Source organism: Gracilinanus agilis, chromosome 3 (genome assembly GCF_016433145.1).
Source record: "Gracilinanus agilis isolate LMUSP501 chromosome 3, AgileGrace, whole genome shotgun sequence".
Classification (NCBI taxonomy): domain Eukaryota; kingdom Metazoa; phylum Chordata; class Mammalia; order Didelphimorphia; family Didelphidae; genus Gracilinanus; species Gracilinanus agilis.
Genome location: NC_058132.1, coordinates 659,756,613 through 659,778,163, shown reverse-complemented (window position 1 = coordinate 659,778,163; position 21,551 = coordinate 659,756,613). Strand labels below are relative to the sequence as shown.

Genomic DNA, 21,551 nt, shown 5'->3' with positions numbered 1-21,551 from the left:
TGCTTTTGCTGGAAAACATATCTTGAACTGGCCCTGAAATTGAACCCAGTATTTAAAGGAAGGAATATAGCAATCTAGATCATGTTTAAATAGTAGTAAGGCCCTTTTATCTATTACAAGGCTGTACTATTACTGAAACCTCTGTCATCCTAGCATCAGTGCTACAGTGCGGCTTCCTCTCATGGAACAAGACACCACAATTTCTGAAGAATCACATTTGTGAATGATCCAAAGTATGATGGAGAGACAGACAGTAGGCCTAAACAGGCCAAGAACATATAGTTGTGATGATGACTTCATGCAAGAAATGTTGTAAACTATTTAGGCAATGTATGGTATTAAAAAAAAAAAAAAAAAAGAGGTGAGCCATGCAGAGAATAATAAATGAACAGCTCATCAGCTGCTCTGTTACCTGTGAATAGGAAGACCTTCATGAAAAGAATTTATGGGAGGATGGACAAATTCTACAACAAATGAGAAGTTACAGATGGATTTTGATCATTGTTGTGGAAGGAGTACCTACAACTTTGAGACAGCTAAAATAGACTAAAAACAAATCCACAGCCAGAATCACCTGGGGCATAGAGGTGCATTTTATTGTCTTGTTCCTAGGAACAGTAAACTTTGAAATTAAACCCCTCTTTATAAGTGGTCTACTTTTGACACCTAGAGAGTGCAGCACAAACTCAGTTTTGAAACGTTTTAAGATTATATTTCTTAGAAATTGTTAATACTTTGTAATGTTAAATCATTCAATTCCATAAAATATCTTAAATGCTTTCTCTTTTCCAAGATTCTAGCTTATTTTCTCTACTTTTCATAAATTCCTTTACTAATGAAAGTCACTTATTGGTAAAGCGAGCAAAAGAAACCGAGCCTTATTCTGGTTCTGAGTAAAAGACGTACTTTTTCATGTTTGAGTGACCAAGACATCATAAGCAGAAAGCTGCTGAATATCCAGAGTAGTAGTCTTGGGTTGCTTTCCTTCCCTTTAAGAAACATTCCTAGTTCCATTGACTACTTGTTACCTGATATGATTCTGTCTGGGGAGGCTAAGAAATCTCAAGGAAAAAGGGAGTCCAAAGACATGAGTGTGAAGCTTGCTCTTGTGTATTGCCTGTTATAGAAATTATATTAACCTATTGGAAAAAATTGATCTCACAGGTGACGGGCCCCAGTGTAGAGACTATGTCATAAGTCTTGGGGTTGTGAAGCCTTTACTCTCCTTCATCAGTCCGTCTATCCCCATAACATTTTTGAGGAATGTTACTTGGGTTATGGTCAACTTATGTCGCCACAAAGACCCACCACCACCCATGGAAACCATTCAGGAGGTAAATATTTTCATCCCCCTTTCAGAAACAAACTAGAAACAGTTGAACATGAATTCATTTACAATTTTTATTTTTCTCCTCAGATTCTTCCAGCCCTTTGCGTTTTAATTCATCACACAGATGTAAATGTGAGTAAAATTGTATTATTATCTACGTTCAGGGCTGCCCAGATTGCACAAGGACACAAGCCTTTTGGTGGTGGTCCCAAAAATATTTTACAAAGCAAAGGTTGTAGTGTGTGCATTGTCCATTTTGTTAATTCCCAGAGAAGCAGGGAGTATTAGTAAGTATTTACCCCTAATTCTGTCTATCTTACTACAGGACAAATTTGATGAAGATTTGAAAAAGTTCAACTCAGGGAGGCATAGTGCCTTGGGACTTCCTGTAATATAGCTCAAGGTAGTAGTGAGTGATATCTTGGCCAAAGCAGAAATACCCATTGGGTCTGAACATAGGCATTTCTTTATTTCTTGTTTCTTTTTCTTTTTAAAATTTTTTAGGTTAAATAATTTTCCTCTTTATTCATAGCTTATATACTTTAAGGTTTATAAAACAATTTACACATATTATCTTACTTGGTCCTTACAACAACTATATGCATTAAGTAGGAAAGGTAATATTACCCCTATTTTACAGAAGAGAAAACTGAGTCACAGGGAAGTTAAATAGTTCAGATTACACAGGTAATTAGCAGATCTAGTAACAGAAGCCAGATTTCCTGATTCTCATTCAAAGTGCTCTTTCTTTTAGCTATAGGTGCATATTAAAAATCTCCATTTTAGTTTCTCTAGAAATATTAAAAAATATTTCTCCAGTCTAAGCTCCTTTCCAGACTTTTTTCTTTTAGGAAAGCAGGAAGAACAAAATCTAAGGTCTTCCTTACAAATGGAATAAGAGTGACAACCAAACTTAACTCTTATCTTGATAAAATTGTTGTTTCTCTTCTCTCTAAAATAAGGGGTGCCAAAATCTCCTTAAGGACATTCTCATTTGTATTCAAAGTTAAAGTTTTGATTACAAGAAGGGACTCCTTAAGGGAAGGTGGTCCAGAAATAAACTGAATTCTTGGAATTTTAAAAAACATGGTTAGATGCCACAGAATAAGTGACAATACCTTAACTGTATGTGTGTTGTAAAGGCCACTAGAACCTCTTCCATCCTTATCTTCTCTCCTTTCAGCAGCACTCGTGTTTCTTTTTAGCATGTGAATATATGTCTGTTTTCAAAGATAGGTCTTTTTAAGTTATCAATTCTTCAGGGTATCCATAGTACTATTTAAACTTTGAATACTCATGTTTAAAAAAATTATTTGACTATAAGCATTGAATGTCTCCTTGAAAACTCTGAGAATATGCAGAATTTTACTAATTTTTTTTCCCCCTAGAACCAGACTTACTTGTTAAAAGTTCAGTAAACATTTATTAACCAGTCTTTATGAGCAAAGCATTAAATTGCACACTAATATGGTTCTGGTGTGATGTTTTCATGATCTTTCCATGGATCTTGGAACTTCATAGTAGACGACATCAAGAAATTGAATGATCTCAGTTCTTCATCAGGCAAACTATGCTTAAAAAACTTCCACAACTTTTAGGACAGAGACTGTTTTTAATGTCTTAGGATAGTCAAACTAGTTGCTTTGCTACATCTGGGACATATAAAGATTATTGTTCTGAAGAATACAAATATATAAGGAAGAGTAAGATAAGCATAAAAGATAAGCTTGAGAATGGAAAGATGAAGATCATGTGAAGGTCAAGTCTGTCTAAAAAGGCTCCATGAAGGGTGGCATCTTCATTGGACCACCTGGGATGGAAAGAGTTAACATGGATAAGAACAGGACACCAGAATTAGTCCATTTGGTGCAGAGGAACTGATGAGGGAGGGTAATGAGATAGCAGAGAAAAAGTAAGTTTGAGCCAGATTTTAGAGGGTCTTCAAATCAAAGAATCTAGGAGTTAATAGTTTAGTAGATGATGAGGGACCGTTGATAAAAGAGTAACTTGGTCAAGGAATATGGGTTTTAGAATTCAGCCTGTGAATTGATAGAAGCAGTTTCCATTTAGGAAATTCTGCCTGCTGAAAAGAAATTAGTGTGAACTCTGCAGTTTGGAGTCTTAGAGAGTTCATTGGGGCAGTGAGAACTTAAGGCACCTTTCCCTGGGTCGTCATCCAATTATTGGACTCAACAGTGAATCAGAAGCAAGACCTGAACCAGGTTTTCTTAACTCCAAGGGCAGAATCTATTCCTTCCACCCCCTGCCTCTGTTTGACTATATGAAGAAGACTCTAGTACACTAGACTGGTGACAAGAAGACCAGGAGTCTACATGAGAAAATGGATGTGAGAGTTAACAAAGTAAACTTAAGAAGAGAAGAACTTTGAGGAATCTAGAAACTGATGGAATATAAAGAGTTCACTGTGTGATGGAAGCCAGGGGAGAAGAGACCATGGTCAGCATTAGGAATGTCACAGATGATTAGAACCTACTCCCAAGAAAAGCCTTTGGATCTGGATTTTTCAGGAGTGAGGAAAAAGGAAATTGGAGAAAATGAACTTGGCTCGTCTAGTTTTCTTCATGCTATATTTTTGTAAAAGTGAACCCTCAGCTTCTTTGAGTTTGCTTTCTTATGGAAACCTTTTCCATACTAAGTACTTAAGAGGCAATAATTTGACAGCTGTCCATGTTTTTCTTTGGTAGACAAAGCGCTCCTCTTTCCTTTTCTCCAATTTTTTTTTTTTTGAGATAGATGATCAATTTAAAGTTTCTGACTACACATTTAAGAATACACAGGAAGTAGAACGGAACTGCAACAACCATTCTGGAAAGCAATGTGGAACCATAACCAAAGGGTCATCAAACTATGCATACCCTTTGATCCAGCAATAACACTACTGAGTCTATTTCTTAAAGGAATCAGAGATAAAACAGAAAAGGACATATTTTACACAAATATTTTTAGCAACTCTTTTTGTAGTGACAAAGAACTGGAAACTGAAGAGATATATCAACTGGAAAATGGCTGAACAAGTTGTTGTATATAGTTGTAATGGAACTGCACCATAAGAAATGATCAGAGTGAGTTCAGAAAAACGTGGAAAGACCTATATGAATTGATGCTAAGTGAAGTGGGCAGAACCAGGGTAATAGTGTATATAGTAACAGAAATATTGTATGATGATCAGCTGTGAAGGACTAAACCATTATATACAAAGCGAATTTCCAAGATAACTCTAAGAGACTCGTGATAAAAAAAAGGAACTATTAGAGCCTTGATTATAGATAAAAGCACATCATCTTTTACTTTATTTCCTTCATGAGTTTTTTATTATATATATCTTCCATCATGGCATGAGGAATATGGACATCTGTATTGCATGCAGAAGGGGAGGGAGTTAGAGGCGCTGAATTGTAAAATGTCAGAAAACAATTATTAAAAATTGTTTTTACATGTAATTGAAAAAAATTTTTAAATTAAAAAACCTAACAATAAATTGAGGGAAATTAACTAAAATTTTAATTACTTAGTGTTCATGTACCACCTGGCTCAGCAAAGTTGTTTGCCTTAGGTGAACTATTTTGAGGATATGTTGATGTAAAGTGAGAAGATCTCAGTCATTTGTAACTTGAAACTGATACGTATGGATCCATATAGTTCTGCATATAGTCATGGCACAAGCATACATCAGAATGTTAACATTTGAGGCCAATATTTTTTTCCTCCTATCTTAAATACTTGTAACTTTGGAAATTTTCCAGAGGAATAATGTTGAGAAACAATTCTTTTTTGATCATTTAACTCAAGTTTTTTCCTTGGTTGCCTTTTGTTTGCTTGTAATCTCCTTGAATTAGAATGAATGAAGATTTTTGTTCTTAAATATTTCTAGAGTCTTTGTAGATGCAAATGATATCATAATTTTGTAACATTTTTCTCAAGCATTTGTAAAAAAATTTGGCCAGTATTTGGGAGTTGCTAAGAATACAAAAGATTTACAAATAACACTTTAAAGTAAAATAATCAAAAAATGCAGAATATTCATTTCTAGAGAGAGAGATTATTTAAAAGAACATATTATTGGTATAGAAGAACTTTGTCAATTTACAGTACTCCCAGGCTGATGGATCCCCATATTGTCCTGATATAAAACTTGGGGGTTTTTGCTTTCAAGGGAGAGGGTACAATCTGATGCTGGGAAAAGCCTTCTAGCCAGTGGTTATTAGTGAAAGTGCTCAGATGAGGTTGACCATGCACATATGCATCCTTCCTTTGCTCAAATCATGCTGTGCTCCTGATGACCAGGGCCACTGACTTGCCATTGTTAGTAGCATCTTTCAGATACATCCATCCATCTAGGTGTCCTTTGGACCTGCTCCCACCCTTCAGCATTGAGAAGTGAATAAGCAATTATATAGCGCCTGCTGTGTGCCAGGCACTTTGAAATGAGGAGGAGGGGCAGCTAGATAGCTCCATGGATAGAAAGCAAAAGAATTCTTTTTTTTTTCTTTTTGACTCCTTCCTTTCCATCTTAGAATTAATACTAAGGACTAGTTTCAAGGCATAAAAAGTGATAAAAGCTATGGGATTAAGGGACTTGACTGAGGTCACATTTGAAGCCAGGACCTTCCATCTCTAGGCTTGGCTTTCAATCCACTGAGCCACTAGCTGCTCCTCTAAGTATCAACTCTAAGGCAGATGGAAAGGATTTTTAAAAAAGGGATGGGGAGCAGTCATGCTTCCTACCCACCCTCTTCTGTGAAGTATGATCTTTGGGCATCCCAGGACAGCTCTGCTGAGGAGAACAGCCTCTTCTCGGAGTCAGATGGCCTCGGCATTAGGCCTGACTCCGCTGGCCCCCTGGCCTTAAGTGTTCTGATCAAGAGAAAAAGGGTGATCCTCAGGCTGCCTGTCCCCCAGAATATTGGGAGAAGGAAATGTGGAACAGCTCCACAAAGGAGATGTTCCTTCTGTGGAGGGCCCACAGTCTGATTGCGCTACCAGAAGTGCACAGATATTTGCTTTGCGTTATAGTGAACCCCAGGCATTTGGGTGGAAATTAAGGGAGAGAGAAGGGAGAGGGCAGTGGTCACACTATTGATATAAATAAAACTTAGTCAGGTAGGCTTATCCCTAGATTTATAGCTGTATTAGTAAAGAGAAAGAAAGAGAGAAATCAGGTTTCCAGCCTTCCTAACTTAAGGTAAAAGTCATAGGGGGCAGCTGGGTAGCTCAATGGATTGAGAGCCAGGCCTAGAGACAGGAGGTCCTAGGTTCAAATCTGGCCTCAGACACTTCCCAGCTGGGTGACCCTGGGCAAGTCACTTGACCCCCATTGCCTACCCTTACCAATCTTTCACCTATGGGTCAATACACAGAAGTTAAGGGTTTAAAATTTTTAAAAAAGCATAAGATTCAAGGTAAAAGTCAGGTCCCCTCCAGGCCTCTCCTGCGCTTGCCAGAGATTGTGAGATCAGATAAGAGCTTGGAGAAAAAGCGAGCCCCAAGAGTCCAGCACTGGCTCTAAAGCTCAAGCGACTGCTTCCTGGTAGAGGCTTTCCAAGGTGGAGGTGCCCTGGACAGTGTAATTCTACACTAAGCAAGTGTGTGGGGACAGGGGCTATCATTAAAGAGAAGTCTTCAGGGCCCCACGGCAAGACTCTTGCTAGGACGTGGCAGTCTCTCTTTCCACCAGTGCAGAGTGCTCTCCCCACAGACCCTTGAAGATGCCTTTCTGGGAGTTGGCGGACACCATGTAGACAGCATCTGAGTCAGGGTGGCCAGGCCGCCTCTCTAGGGAGCTGGGGTCGCCTCTACTCCACCAGAAGCCTCCTGGGGAGCCTCAGGAGAGGAAGAGGGGCCAAGAACCATTCCCACATGGGGTGGGAGGAGATGGGGGGCTCCAGGAGTCGTCGCTGAAGTGTCTGGCGTTCTTTGTCATAGATCCTGGTAGACACCGTCTGGGCCCTCTCCTACCTGACTGATGCCGGCAACGAGCAGATCCAGATGGTCATCGACTCGGGCATCGTCCCTCATCTGGTCCCTCTACTTAGCCACCAGGAGGTGAAGGTGCAGGTGAGTCTGATCAGTAAGCGCGATGGGCACACGGTGTGGCGTCTTGGGCTCCCCAGAACCCTCCTCTGGGTGTTGCTTCTGCCGCTGCCTCCAAGAACACAAGAAGGTCTTCTTCACAGGGAGGCTGGGGTCCTCACTCCTGGGGGGGGGGAGCACTGTGGGACGGCACACACACCAGCCACTGCAGAGGGGTTGGGCTAGCCAAGAAAGGCTTCCTCTCCTCCTGAGGGATGTGAGAGCTTCTTGGAAGAGAGCTGAACCCAGGTTCATCCGAGGCATATGGAATGGCCACTGCAGAGGCTTCGACAGGCGATGGGGCCTTCTGGGGGTGAGGAACACGAGGGCAGGCGGTATGGCATGGGGTGGCCTCCAGAGAGGCTGGGCAGTTCGGTAGTGACCACATTGTGAAGAGATTTCCAGTTAAACAGCTGTCAATATTTTATGCTGGAGACACTAGTGGCCTCTGGTCTGTAGAGGAGTGATATGCTTAGATCTGCTCTTAATGGAGCATCATTTTGGCAGCAGGATGCAGAGGATGATAGGCTAGGAGGGGGGAAGATGAGGCCGGGAGGCCAGTTAGGAGATGGTGGTGGTCATGTAGCTGAGAGGTAGCCTAGAAGGAGGGCAGGGGGCTCTCTTAGCAGAGGGTACTTGAGCAGTCAGGGGGCGTTGTCTGCCGGGAGTGCATCAAGGCTTTGGGGTTTGGGCTTTTACAAATTCTTTGTGATCCAAAGGAATATAGGAATTATGAGGTTAAAGATTGGAAAACTTAAACTCAGCTTGGAAGATTTCCGTTTCATTTAGTAATTTGTGATATCAGTCAGTTGATATAGAATGAAAAAGGAATTTCTGTTACTCAAACATGGATACATCATCGTTATCATAAAGGTCATGGTGTATAATTAATTCAGAACTACAATGTCTATTCTCAGGGTTTTAAAAGTTTGTTGTGTTTTTTTATCCAAATATAAGCAGGAAAAGATTGCCTAAAACAATAAACAGGGAGCACCAAAATAGAACTGTTTGCAGAGCATAATTCACACACTCCTTTTTAATATGAGGGTAAAGTTTCTTAGAAGAGTTTGAGGATCCAATTAAGGATACTCTAAAGAGTTTTAGGAGAAGTTGCTGAAATTTCATTAGTTACTACTTCCCTTGAAAGCCTCTAAGTGAAGTATTTCAGAATTACCTTCTCTTGGAACCTTACAGCTAGACCATAAAACAAATGTCTTTCAGCTAGGTTAAACAATTGAGTGAGTATCCATTACCAATTAACTGGATTCCCTCATTAACTAGGGGTTCTGTGAAGTATCTGCTTTGGTTTGAAAGGATTTAGAAATACAAAGCAAAACTTGAAGGAATATTCTGGAATCAGTCGAATCGATTCTCTTATGCCTTCCATATGTGGTGTACAAAAGCTAGGAGTATTAAATTTTAGAAATACATTTCAGGAAGAAAAAGTTGATGGCAGATGTTGAAATCTCTTAAACAAGAAATCAATGAACAGAATGCCTTTCCTAAATATTTTGGTTAGTCAGATTTTTACTAAATGTTGCACTGGGAAAATTCGATATAAGTAAAGATTGAAATTCTCTGTCATACCAATAGATACTTGTAACAGCAAAATATACCAAACTAGAAAATAAAGGAAAAATGGGAAACCTGCCTCCCAACATCCCCCTCCGAGGTTCCTTTCCATCAACAGAAGGTTAGGTTAGGTCTTGTATGCTCCTATGTTTTGTACATGTTGGTCTGTGAGCTCCTTGCTCTTTGGATCCCCCCTTCTGTGCATATATACTCAGTACAGTGCCTGGCACATAGTAGGTGCATAATAAATGCAGAGTCTTTCTGGGCTTCCAGTACATTCTCTTTATTTAATCTTTGGAGCTGTTCACATGTAATTGTGTTTTAATTGCAAGAGAGGTCAGTGTGTGTCTGTGTCTTTCAGACGGCCGCCCTCCGAGCTGTTGGCAACATCGTCACCGGCACCGATGAGCAAACGCAGGTTGTGCTGAACTGTGATGCTCTGTCACATTTTCCAGCACTGCTGACACATCCCAAAGAAAAAATCAATAAGGTGGGTATGGAGTGAGTACCTCAAGGAGGAGGGGGGCTTCAGAACTTGAGGCCCCTAGGGGGCAGCTGGGTAGCTCAGTGGATTGAGAGTCGGGCCTAGAGATGGGAGGTCCTAGGTTCAAATCCGGCCTCAGCCACTTCCCAGCTGTGTGACCCTGGGCAAGTCACTTGACCCCCATGGCCCACCCCAACCACTCTTCCACCTAGGAGCCAATACACAGAAGTTAAGGGTTTAAAAAAAAAACAAAACAAAACTTGAGGTGCCCAAGACTTCCTGTCTTTATACTATTTGCTGTCAGCACCCTTCTGCCATATAGATAGGTGTTTGTCTTCTGTGGCCTGTGAACCTAGTGCAGTTTAGTTGTGATAACTGAACACACTGGAAGTTAGTTATGGGGCCGTTCGTGGTTTTCTCCTTTAAAAGAAAATAGCTTAGGTTACTGAGTTTTAGGGAACAGTTGCTGAATGTGTCTTCATAGTAAAAGATGGTTAGTAAAGTTTAATATTTCCCAAAATACTGACAAATCGAATTTGGGAATCTTAATAATTTTCCATATAGGTACTTCATCAAGTTTTACAGGTGATTCAGGCTTTTAGTGAAGTTTTTATTCCCCAACCAAAATTGATTAGCTAAAACAACTCCTCCACCTGTATCTTCTGCCTAGTTTAGAGTCACTAGAGACCAGTCAGAATCAGGAAATCACTGATTAGCTTCCACGAGGTCTTAACACTGTGCTTGGGGGCATCTGACAGTCACTGATTGACTTTATAGTTTGCTTCCTGGGATATTGAGGCCTGATTACTATAAGACTGCTGAGCTTTTCCTTTGGCCTTAAGTTTGTTATTCAGATGCTGTACATAACCCCATCTTCTTCTGCATTGTCAAGGACCAGAGATTTGATGGTTTTGCTTTAAAGGCAGCCTTTGAGTTAAGTCTAAGAGGATTATGTTGTATTAAGAATTAGATTTGTACCTGACTTCTCAATGGGGTTGACAGATTTTAGCCTAAATCCTATTGTGTCCAGATTGTATTGATTTCATATAGACACCCAATTGTTTAATTGTGCTTTTCATGAAAATGTGTTTTCAAAGTAGGTCCTGAAGAGTCACTTCCATTTGCAAATTCTCTGTCATATGAAATTCAGATTAAATTGTTGCTTAGGTTTCAAATTAAGGTCAAACATGTCTTAGATTTTTTTTTTTTTTTAAGGATAATTTACCAAATAAATACACAAAAACAGTTGCAAAATGATTTTTTTTTAAGAAAACTAGCTCTCTTGGAAATGATGAAACAGAGATAACTGGGTGCATTTGAATGGTGTGTGATTGGAGCATTTTTAAATTAAGTAAATATTAAAATTGAGTGGGGGAGGGGGTGTTTGTGTGTGTGTGTGTGTGTGTGTGTGTGTATGCATGCATGGATTTAAGTATAAAGGCTAAGGAAAGGGAGCCCTGACAGATAATGCAGATATCGGAGTGCATCTGAGGCAGTTGTAAAAATACAAGAGTGTTTATTACAACTTTGCCAGTGATTACAATCCGAAAACGGCTCACCTACCTGCCTGACACCCTATAATCTCTAACAGGTTCATAAACGTGGACCTGTAATCTGATCCATAAGAGCTATGTGTTCATTGATTTGTTTTTAAAATAACATGTTCTTCTTCACTCATGTCAGCTAGACAAATAGAATGACATAAATAGACAAACTTTTTAATCCCTTGAGAGTCTACAAATTCTAGTAACTTGCTACATAGTTTTTTCCCCTCTGCTTACTATAAGAGCAGTGGTTTTAGTGTTTATTTTTAGTGAAAAATGCAAAACATTTGATAAGAATGATAAGAAAGATTCCTCATCTTCCTCACAAACAGGAACAAAAGCCCATTGATAAGGGAAAACAGTAAAATAAGGAAGCATGAGGACAGAAGGCCCGTTAGACCTTTTTTAATGTGTTTATCATTTGTCAGGATTTAGATGTGCAATAGGACCAAATACTAGTTGACTAATTCCAAAACTTTCCTTGAAAAAGCATGTTAATGGGGGGCAGTTAGGTGATTCAGTGGAAAGAGAGCTGGCTTATAGATGGGAGGTCCTTGGTTTAATTCAGATACTTCATAGCTGTGTGACCCTGGGCAAGTTACTTAGCCCCCATTGCCAAGCCCTTACTACCCTTCTGCTTTGGCACCCACCAATACACAGCATTGATTCTAAGATAAAAGGTAAGGATTTTAAAAAGAAAGAAAGAAAAAACCAAAGCAAGTTCATTTTTATTCCTGTGGCATAAAAAAACCATGATTGCATTAAATCATTTTTATTACTTTTAAAAATTCACATATGTTCCCTGCATTGCTTATGTGTTTTTAACTTGTGCTCTGAATCTTTTGTTGATATTTTTTACTAATTTAATTTTGATAGAGCCTTCTTTTTAAATTTTAAGCAACAAAGCTATCTCAAATAGTATTGCAGGTAGAAGTGTATATTTTCTGAATTATTTTGACAATATTGTCAGCATTATAATTTTGTTATTAATTAAATATTTTTAAATTAATTTTATCACTTATTGAAGGGCTTTTGTTTTCTAGGAGGCAGTGTGGTTCCTCTCAAACATCACTGCGGGAAATCAGCAGCAGGTTCAGGCAGTGATTGATGCCAGCCTCGTGCCCATGATTATACACCTCTTAGATAAGGTAGGGGTGCATCCTTGGAGCCAGTGAGGGCCCATCCTCACACTAAACAGGGATTGCCACCAGTCTCATGCCCATTGATCATGCACCTTTTAAACACTTTAGTGCACTGAGGTGTGGAGGGGGTCATATAAGACATCACAGTTACAAACATGAGAGACACCTTTATTAAAGCCCTGCTGTGTGCCTTGCACTGATGATCCAAGACAGGCTTCAGCCTCTCCACACCACTAGAGCACTGGAGTTAGAGAACTTCTTCTGAGCTTCACTGGTTCATATGGGGGTTTTGTCCCATTTTTAAAAAGCAGAACTTCTCCTTGTGATGCTGACTCTTCTGATCTTGTATGTTCCCTTCTCTCTTCCTTCCCCTCCCCCTTTGAACATGTTCATTCCATAGCGATGAATGACCCAACGGTGGGTGATTTGGGGAGTTCTCATGGGTGGAAGCCAAGTGGCGTGCTTGTACCCAAGTCACGCGCTAGTGAACACTCGGCCACGTAGACACTTTGTGATCTGCTCTGGGACACCTACCCTCCTCCCTCAGTGCTGCAGCTGGTGAAGCCACTGATTGTGAACATCTGTGGACAGTCCCAGAGAGGGAAACCAGTTGTCCCTTCTCAGCACTTGGTCACCCATCATTAAGTCACTGGACTTGCAATTAGACTTTTTGGAATAAGGTAGATGATGGGTTATTTGCAGTCATCACCCTTGAAGCAAGACATTCAGCTTGGCTGAATACCCCCCGGGTCCTTATTGTTTTGAGAAGTCACTGCTTTGTTCTCAGAGTGCCTTCTGCTTTTTCCAGGGCGATTTTGGAACTCAGAAAGAAGCTGCCTGGGCCATAAGTAACTTAACAATCAGTGGAAGAAAAGACCAGGTGAGGAGGGCGTTGGCGCACCTCACGCCCGTTATTGCGCCTCTGCCGGGGAGGGCTCGGGAGAACCCCAAGGTGAGAGGCATGAACGCACGCACACACATCTTAGAGAAGAGGCAGGGGATGTTGCTGAGGGCTCTTTTTAGGCCTCCTCCTAGCAAGAGAAGCTTCAGGTTGTTGCCTCTTAACAGGCCAGACCTCAGGCTTGGTTTAGGGTTTTTTTTTTTTTTTAAGTTGTTAAAAGAAGTTTCTTTATCAGGTAACACTTCCCTCTGACATTTTTTTCTGTCAGAATTTAATTTTTGTTAACATTGATGACATTTTTTAGAATGCCTCCAAATTTTAGTTTGTTTTTATCATATGGAGTATGATATGGATGTTCTGTTCAGAATTTTACTAGCTTTCTTTGAAAAGAAGAGGCTATATTTAATTGCTTTATCCTAGGGCTTTTATTTAAATTTTCTTGGTAATGCTTTTGTATACTTTTTAAAAAATGTACAATTTAGGGGGCAGCTGGGTAGCTCAGTGGAGTGAGAGTCAGGCCTAGAGACAGGAGGTCCTAGGTTCAAACCCGGCCTCAGCCACTTCCCAGCTGGGTGACCCTGGGCAAGTCACTTGACCCCCATTGCCCACCCTTACCAATCTTCCACCTATGAGACAATACACTGAAGTACAAGGGTTTAAAAAAAAATACTAAAAAAAAATGTACAATTTAGCAAAAAAAAAACACAAACCCTGTACATGGACAGTTTTTAACAATGTTGGCCTTGGCCTCATCCCAAATGCTTAGGCAACTCCTCTACCAATAGAAGCAGGAGGTTAAAAAGCTAAAACTAATCACCACAGTGATTCTAGTCATTGCAGATGTCTTTAGTGCTGTTTTCTATTATATTATTATGGTTGTTGTATAGATTTGGTCCTGCTGACTCAGCTACATTTCTTCAAGGAAGTCTTTAAATTCTTTAATTTAAATTTATTTGATACTTTATTTTAACTTCCTTTAAAAAAAATTCCTCTTTCCTATTTCCCATGATTCAGTAACTATAGTTTGTTCAGTCGTTTCCTAATTAATATGCAGCTACTTTGTTTCTAGTTTTTTTCCTACTATAAAGGGCTTCTGTGAATATTTTGGAATTTATCTGCATCTTTCCCTCTGTGTACTTCTTCCCATTTATCAACTTTCTACAGAAATCTTTGTGTCTTCTAATTGTATAAATTTAACTTTAATGATAACATTTCAGAGGGATTAAGAGAAACTATGTTGTGTTTTATTAAAATTCATATCACTGTTCTAATTTTTTAATCAGCTAGATATTAGTTTGCATTGTATTTTGTAAAGTTTAAAAATCAGACATGTCTTAGCATAAAATGTTGCCTGGGCCTTGTGCGCTGGAAAGAGTGCCCAGATTCTGATATGGTTCTGCTGCTGCTGCTTGCCGGAGAGATCACACTCCCCCATTGAACCTTCTGGCCCTCTTGTTTGTTCATCTATGAAGTGAAGAGACTGAACTCATTGAGTCTCTGTAGCACTAAGGCTCTGACGGTCAGAGTCCGTGCGCTCACTGACTTGTCTTTTCCCAGGTGGCCTACCTTATCCAACAGAATGTTATACCGCCCTTTTGCAACTTGCTAACTGTAAAAGATGCTCAGGTTGTGCAGGTGGTACTGGATGGACTAAGCAATATATTAAAAATGGCTGAAGACGAGGCTGAGACCATAGCCAACCTTATAGAAGAGTGTGGAGGTGAGTGCAGCATTGATGGCAAATATTTCACCAAGTTAAGTTGTCAACTTGTTTGTTTTATAGCCTGGATGAATATCAAAATAACATCTTGTCTTCTTTTCTCATATCTGTCCTTTGCCACCTTAAATAGGAAGTAACAGTAATTTTCTTAATGTCCTGTTTTGTAAGGTAACCTAGGATTTCAATTAGAAAACTAAAACTACTTTGAAACATATTGGAAAGCACGAATTATTTATTATCAGAATGGATATCATAAGTAAATGAATGATCTTTTAGAAGAAATATTAAAGTGTATGAGTATGTAATGTGTGTGTGTACACAACAATGTGCGTTATAAATTGTTTGGGAAACACTTTCCATTACTGTCCATGAAATTATAATAGGTACTATTATAGTAAGTCAATTTGCGTTTAAGAGAATGATGTGTTTTTGCTTTCTTTGATCAAATGATGCGTGATTTAACAAGCTAATTAGCATTTAAAGGCAATGCCTCCTTTTTTCAGATTCAGTTTTCAAGTTACATAGTTATACCATGTAGGAATTGTGGCCAGAATGGAATTTTGCAGGGACCTTGCTCTAAGTTAAGTGCAAGATTTAAAAGGAGACCTAATTGATTATTTTGGTAGTCATTACTGTTGAATATTAATGTGGTTTCTTTCACTTAATAAAATGTATTTTTGCAGGCCTTGAAAAGATTGAACAACTTCAAAATCACGAAAATGAAGACATCTACAAGCTGGCCTATGAGATCATTGATCAGTTCTTCTCATCAGATGATGTATTAATTTTTAATTTATTTCTCAACTTAATTCTATAAATGTTATTTTTGAAGAGGAAAGCTGAAAGTAGGGATTTGAGGGCACATTTTTTTTGGATTGGAATGAAATAGCAAAACATAATATCAACCACTTAGCTATTCACTTAAGATCATTGAAAGGATGGTTATCCTAAAAATTGGTAATTTATTTGAAATTACCCTTAGTGAGCAAGTGTTTTAACTTCTCAAAAATCCTTTCAAAAAGATACTAATTGTAAGTGAATGGTATCAATACTTGACAAAATGGAAATGGTAGGCATTTCCTTGTGATATTAATCTTGTAATTGCTAGTCCTTCCACGCACAAAATCTAACGTGTGGAGTGCAGACAGCAAGCAGAGTTTGAAAAGTGTCCGGCAGCTTGTGCTACAGTCATTTAACCTGTCATTGAGTAACCCAAGTTTGCCAGTTATATTCTTAAGCCTGTGACCAGTTCTTCCTTCAAAAATAACTCAAATATCATATTGTCATCTTATCAGTATTCAGTAGTTGAAATTGTTAATTGTCTATATAAACCTGAAGAAGCAATCTGCTGTAGTAGATTGAGAGAAAGTAAGGGTTAGGAAGGTGTGAGTTCAAGTCTTGCCTCTAATACAGATGTCTTGTGACCTTGGCCAAGTCATAGTTGCCCAAGATACCAAAGACCACAAGTTGCACAACAGTTGGGTACTGGCATTGATAGAGATGGGTTGTCTCACTGGGGATTCCCCACATCCAAGAAAATCACTGATCTAGACAAAAATCCCTTTTATCTCCTTTTGCCACAACATTCCAATTAGAAGGACACTCAACAGGTGAGATTACCTCAGAAATGTAAAAGCCCTAGACCTGCCCTCTAAGCATAGTCCTTCCGAAGTATCAAAGAGCAGATAGTTCAGTAGAGCACAGTCTTCAAAAATATTGAGAAGAGGGGCAGCTGGGTGGCTCAGTGGATTGAGAGCCAGGCCTAGAGACGGGAGGTCCTAGGTTCAATCTGGTCTCAGACACTTCCCAGCTGTGTGACCCTGGGCAAGTCACTTGAACCCCCATTGCCTAGCCCTTACTGCTCTTCTGCCTTGGAGCCAATACACAGTATTGATTCTGAGATGGAAGGTGAGTGTTTAAAAAAAAATACTGAGAAATCTTATGTTAACAGAAAAGAGAATTAAAATACCAAAAGTACAGCCCTCTGTCTCTTATGAACACAAGCATTAAAATCCTAAATAAAATCTTAGGAAATTGGACAGATACATTTATAAAATGTCAATAATTTTGACTAAGTAGTCTTTCTCCCTGGGAAGACTATTAAGAGGAATAAATATCTCAATGTAATCCATCGCATTAATTGAAAAAAAACCATAAAGAATTTTATATCAATAGAAACTGAAATAACTACTTTTCTAAGTTTTGTCATTATAAAAATTAACAGCATACAGATAATCAAATATGTAGGACCAGTTAAAATCTCCAGGAGAGGAGAATTTTATGGAACTAAAAGATGATAAAATTCACATGAAGAAAAAGATAAGAATGCCAATATTTTTAAAAAATATTGATTTAAAAATAGAATATTTGATCAGACAGGGGTCAGCTGGGTAGCTCAGTGGATGGAGAGCCAGGCCTAGAGACTGGGAGGTCCTAGGTTCAAATCCGGCCTCAGACACTTCCCAGCTGTGTGACCCTGGGCAAGTCACTTGGCCCCCATTGCCTATCCTTACCACTCTTCTGCCATGGAGCCAATACCCAGTATTGACTCCAAGATGGAAGGTAAGGGTTTATTTAAAAAAAAAAAAAAAAAAGAATATTTGATCAGAGGAATAAAATAGATTCACACTAACATAATGTAAAAACTAATATTTAGTTTATAATGTAAACCATGATAGCAGTGGGGGGAAAGCATTTATTAAATGTTAGTGACAATGGGTTCGTAATAGATAGTGATTTGGCGGTCTAAATCCACTGAAACCTATTTTTGTAATGCCCAGTGAACTAAGAAGGATTCTTACTTTTCCAAATAAACATTTTTTAAATGTAAAGACCTTTCTTAGTTCACGGCATTTTCCCAAGACCTGATCCAGATGGTCCACATTCTTAGGTATAGATTTTTTAGTGTCATCGATTCTCCTTCGGGGGGGAATCCTTGTATTGTGATGTAAAATATTCTGAGAGTGTAAGCCTGGCTCGTACGACGTGTGGCCTTACCCCGGTTTTCCTTTCTCTCCTCCTTCCCCCCCTTCCAGATTGATGAAGATCCTAGCCTTGTTCCCGAGGCGATACAAGGGGGAACCTTTGGTTTCAATTCCTCTGCCAATGTACCGACGGAAGGGTTCCAGTTTTAGAAAGATGTTGTGGAAGTGTTGGGTACAATGCAGCACTGATATATATACATATATATATATAAAAAAAAGGTTTGATCCATCAAGCTTGGCTCATGGGATCTGCTGCTGCATTAAATCGGGGAAAGAGAACGTGAAGATTTCATTTGGAATCACAGAAAGCCCAAATGAAGTCAAGATGGCGAGTGGGTGCGAGTGAGAGTGAGTGGCAAAATGTAATGAAAAACTTCACACGAATGCTTATTTAGGTCGTTCAAAGACAAGGGCTCGGGTCACTGACGTGCGGTGCCCGAGAAGGAGCGCGGACGAGAGCTAGAGCGACTTCCGCCTTGTAAGCATCACCGGAAACGGGCCCGTCCGAGCCCGAGGAGAGCGAGCCCCGGCCTTGCTGTGACTGCGGCCCTGTGTGAATGGGAGACGGCGAGCGGGCTCTGGCCTCCGCGGCGGGGAGCCCCGCTCGCCTTTCCGACCCAGGGCTCCTCCCTCGGGGCGCAGACCCCGCTCGTGGAGGGGCGCGTGTGCGAGAGTGTGGTTGTGGTGCTGTGTGGGGATGCGTGCGAGCTTGATCCGCCTTCAGGGGCTGGGGCAGACCTGGGAGTCATCGGGGAGACCCTAAGCGTTGGCGTACACTGGACATGGAATTAAAGACCGGTTTAGCAGCAGACTTGGGTTTACTTCAGCCTGGGTTTCCTCTCCCTTTCTCTTGGACCTTCTCCCTTTCCTTTCTGTTCGTTCTTTTTCTTTCCGTTCTTTCCTCCCCGCCCCCTCCCCCTCCGATTACTTTTATCTAGTATGGCTTTATTAGTTGCTTGTCAAGTCAGATAACTTTTCAGGAAGGAGTCCCTGTGCATTTGCACCAGATGAATGTTTGATGTTAGGAAAAGCTTTCCATATCATCAAAACGAATTTGTGTAGACTTTTGCATGAAAAATCAAAATTCCCCTCCAGATAGACTGTGTTGCAGTACACAAGTTGCCATAATAGTCAGAGACAGTCAGTTGTGCTTTCCAAAGCCGTCCTTTTCATTTTCAAAGATAACATGAAGCTCTTTGCATGTGGTAATAATCTACAGCCTAGTTCCGTTTTAGATTCTGTTGAGTCCTGTAAAGAAGAAAAAGAAAAAAAAGTTTTCAGTTGTGGTAGAATCCCGTGCTGTGTTTAAATGTTACTTGCTTTCAAACTTTGTTTTCTATGAAAATGATATGGAAACTTCTAAAATGGAATTGGGTGCATATGTACTGCCGAATAAAGACCGATGACGAGGTGTGAATAGATGTACAAATCAAGTAATGGTTTGAACACCTTTAATACTATGCCTAATCTGTTCAATTGTTTTAGAATCTTTTTATCTTAGATGTAGGCAGCCATGAACAATCTATTTTGAGCCACTTTAGGGAGAAAACTTTGTATTTTTAAAACTTGCATAAACGGCATGCAAGTGGTTTTTATAAATTGGAATTATGCCTCAGTTTTGAGGTTCTGCACACTAAATTAAATGTGACACAAATAAATTTGTACAAAAAGGAGAACTCTTTATAAGGTGGCTCATTGTAGGAAACCCTGTGCCTTCCCCTTCGAGCACACATGTTGCATGAACAGCGGTTTGCTATAAGAAACATACCAGATTAGCCACCATTAGCATCGTTATCTACTTTGTGTTTAAAAATCAACTGGTAATTCTGAAACACTGTAGAATGGATAAAGATTATTTTGTGATCATAACTCTTTGTTGGACTAGAGTATTTTTGCAGCATTCCTTGTCATCAGAACATGGTTAAAGTTTAAAATTAGAAGCAGCAGAAAACTAGCTTGTACAATTTATCCAAGTAGAGTGCAGGCTAGGCTGTCTTGGGGAAATAAACATTAAAACTTAAAGCAATGTTTTACACGGGGTGTGGCGTGTGTGTGTGTGTGTGCGCGGGGGGAGGGGCTTTCTACTAAAAGGACGAGACGACCTAACGGTTCACCTCATTAAAGTTCTATCAACTTCTTACCTCTTGGGCTTCTGACCTGCCTCAAAACCAAAAGAATAGAAGAGACTGACTTTATCAGCTCACTTGTAAATTTAATTTCCTCATGATGTGACAATATTATTAGCCATTGAATTTGCACATGAAGACCTTTGTACCCTCTCTCCTTTCACATGACCTTTCCCTTAAGAATGACCTTCGGAATGGCTTCAGCTCTATTAGAATCTGCCCTGACAGCCTTGATATCAATGTCAGGATCGCTCGGATGATGGGTTTTGTACAGAAATGTAATTTTCACATGACATGTGGTAATGAATGTTTACAAAGAAGTGGGCTAAATGCCTTAAATTTGCCTCATCAGACCATAAGCCCCCCCCCCCTTTTTTTCCTTTTTTCTTTTTTTTGGGGGGGTAAATGTGACTTTTAAAAGATAAAACCTACATGAGCTTATTGCTTGAATTTTATTATTGAAGCACACAACATTTCATTAAATATAAGGGCTATTTCATACTTTAAAAACATATTTCCCCTTAGACCCAGGGCTTTGAATCTTCCCCACCCCCACCCCCTTCCTAATGGGAGATCAGTGTCTGAGCTCTCTTTCAAGTCTTATTTTCTTAACATCTGTTAATAGTTAGCTGATCCTGTATTTAAACATGGCTATATATTTAACTGTTGGCCAATAGGCCGGGGAGTTGGCTCACCCCAAATAGGGCTTCATTGTTTCTCAGTGAAGGAAACAGATAATCAAAGAGTAGGAATTCATCTTCATAATTTTCTTGTTGCCCTTCATTCCTGTCTGTGATAAAAATGTTGCATTAGAGTCACATGCCTAACCCTAGATTAGGATTTGAGGGGCACAAGGTAGAGTTGCAAATTAGACATGACTGGTTTCTAGCTAATATTTTAAGCAATTGCCCCTTACCCTTGTGTATCATGTGAGACTGAGTAAAATTCACCCAGCTCAGATGGAAGCAAGAGGTTGAGGGCTTCATTTTTATTCATCAAAAATTGGTCTAAGTTAAGGGAAACAGTTAGGTCCACTTGAGTTTTCCTTGAACTCCAGACAGTACATTTGGGACCCAGTTCACAGCTCAGTTACAGGCCTGGAGGTTCCTTACATTCATTACGAGGCGTTGGGCAAGTGTTCTTTGACCTTCTGACTGATTTCTTGGTGAATTCTCCTTAGCTGGCCTTTCCAGGATCTTCACCATTTGGGGGGAATGGAGGGGTCAGTTTTGGGGGAGATGAGAGAGGCAGGAAGAGACAGAAGACAGCCTTAGTATAGACACTTGGATGTTCAGTGTTTAAGGAAGTTGGGCATCTGTTTCTGCCTGGAAAAAGTTTAGTTTGTGAATGAAAAAACTAGACTTGAGTAATTTGCCTAAAGTGGATCTCATTAATGGCAGAATTGGGTCTAGATGACTAACTAGGATCAGGCTGTCCCAAATGAATTCAGAAGCTTCTGGAATTTCTTGTCCCTTCAAATAGGAAAGACTTGATGCTCGCCTCAACTTAGCAGAAATGACTTAATGGGGGCATATTAGCATGGCGATGCCTAGACTTCATGTGGATGGCACCATCTTTTGAGGGGAATTAAAAAGGAATTGATTCCTGGATCCACAATCCCATTTTCTTTGGTGGTGTGACTTGATATCCCCCTTTGG

General features: G+C 39.8%; 1 protein-coding gene, 1 non-coding gene and 1 pseudogene across 2 annotated transcripts in view; 2 read left to right on the top strand and 1 right to left on the bottom strand.

Annotated features, from left to right (window-relative positions):
- KPNA4 (karyopherin subunit alpha 4) overlaps positions 1–19,907 on the top strand; it is a 60,853-nt gene extending 40,946 nt beyond the window's left edge. Inside the window, exons 9-17 of the mRNA XM_044670927.1 lie at positions 1,165–1,334; positions 1,418–1,462; positions 7,274–7,405; positions 9,354–9,482; positions 12,064–12,168; positions 12,971–13,042; positions 14,621–14,783; positions 15,467–15,561; positions 17,819–19,907. Of these exons, the coding sequence (XP_044526862.1) occupies positions 1,165–1,334; positions 1,418–1,462; positions 7,274–7,405; positions 9,354–9,482; positions 12,064–12,168; positions 12,971–13,042; positions 14,621–14,783; positions 15,467–15,561; positions 17,819–17,917 (1,010 nt within the window). The 3' untranslated portion in view covers positions 17,918–19,907. The remainder of the gene's footprint in view (positions 1–1,164; positions 1,335–1,417; positions 1,463–7,273; positions 7,406–9,353; positions 9,483–12,063; positions 12,169–12,970; positions 13,043–14,620; positions 14,784–15,466; positions 15,562–17,818) is intronic.
- On the bottom strand, positions 2,409–2,519 carry LOC123243508 (annotated as a pseudogene).
- LOC123243521 lies at positions 10,760–11,099 on the top strand. The gene has a single exon (XR_006506034.1).
- Positions 19,908–21,551: the final 1,644 nt, after the last annotated feature.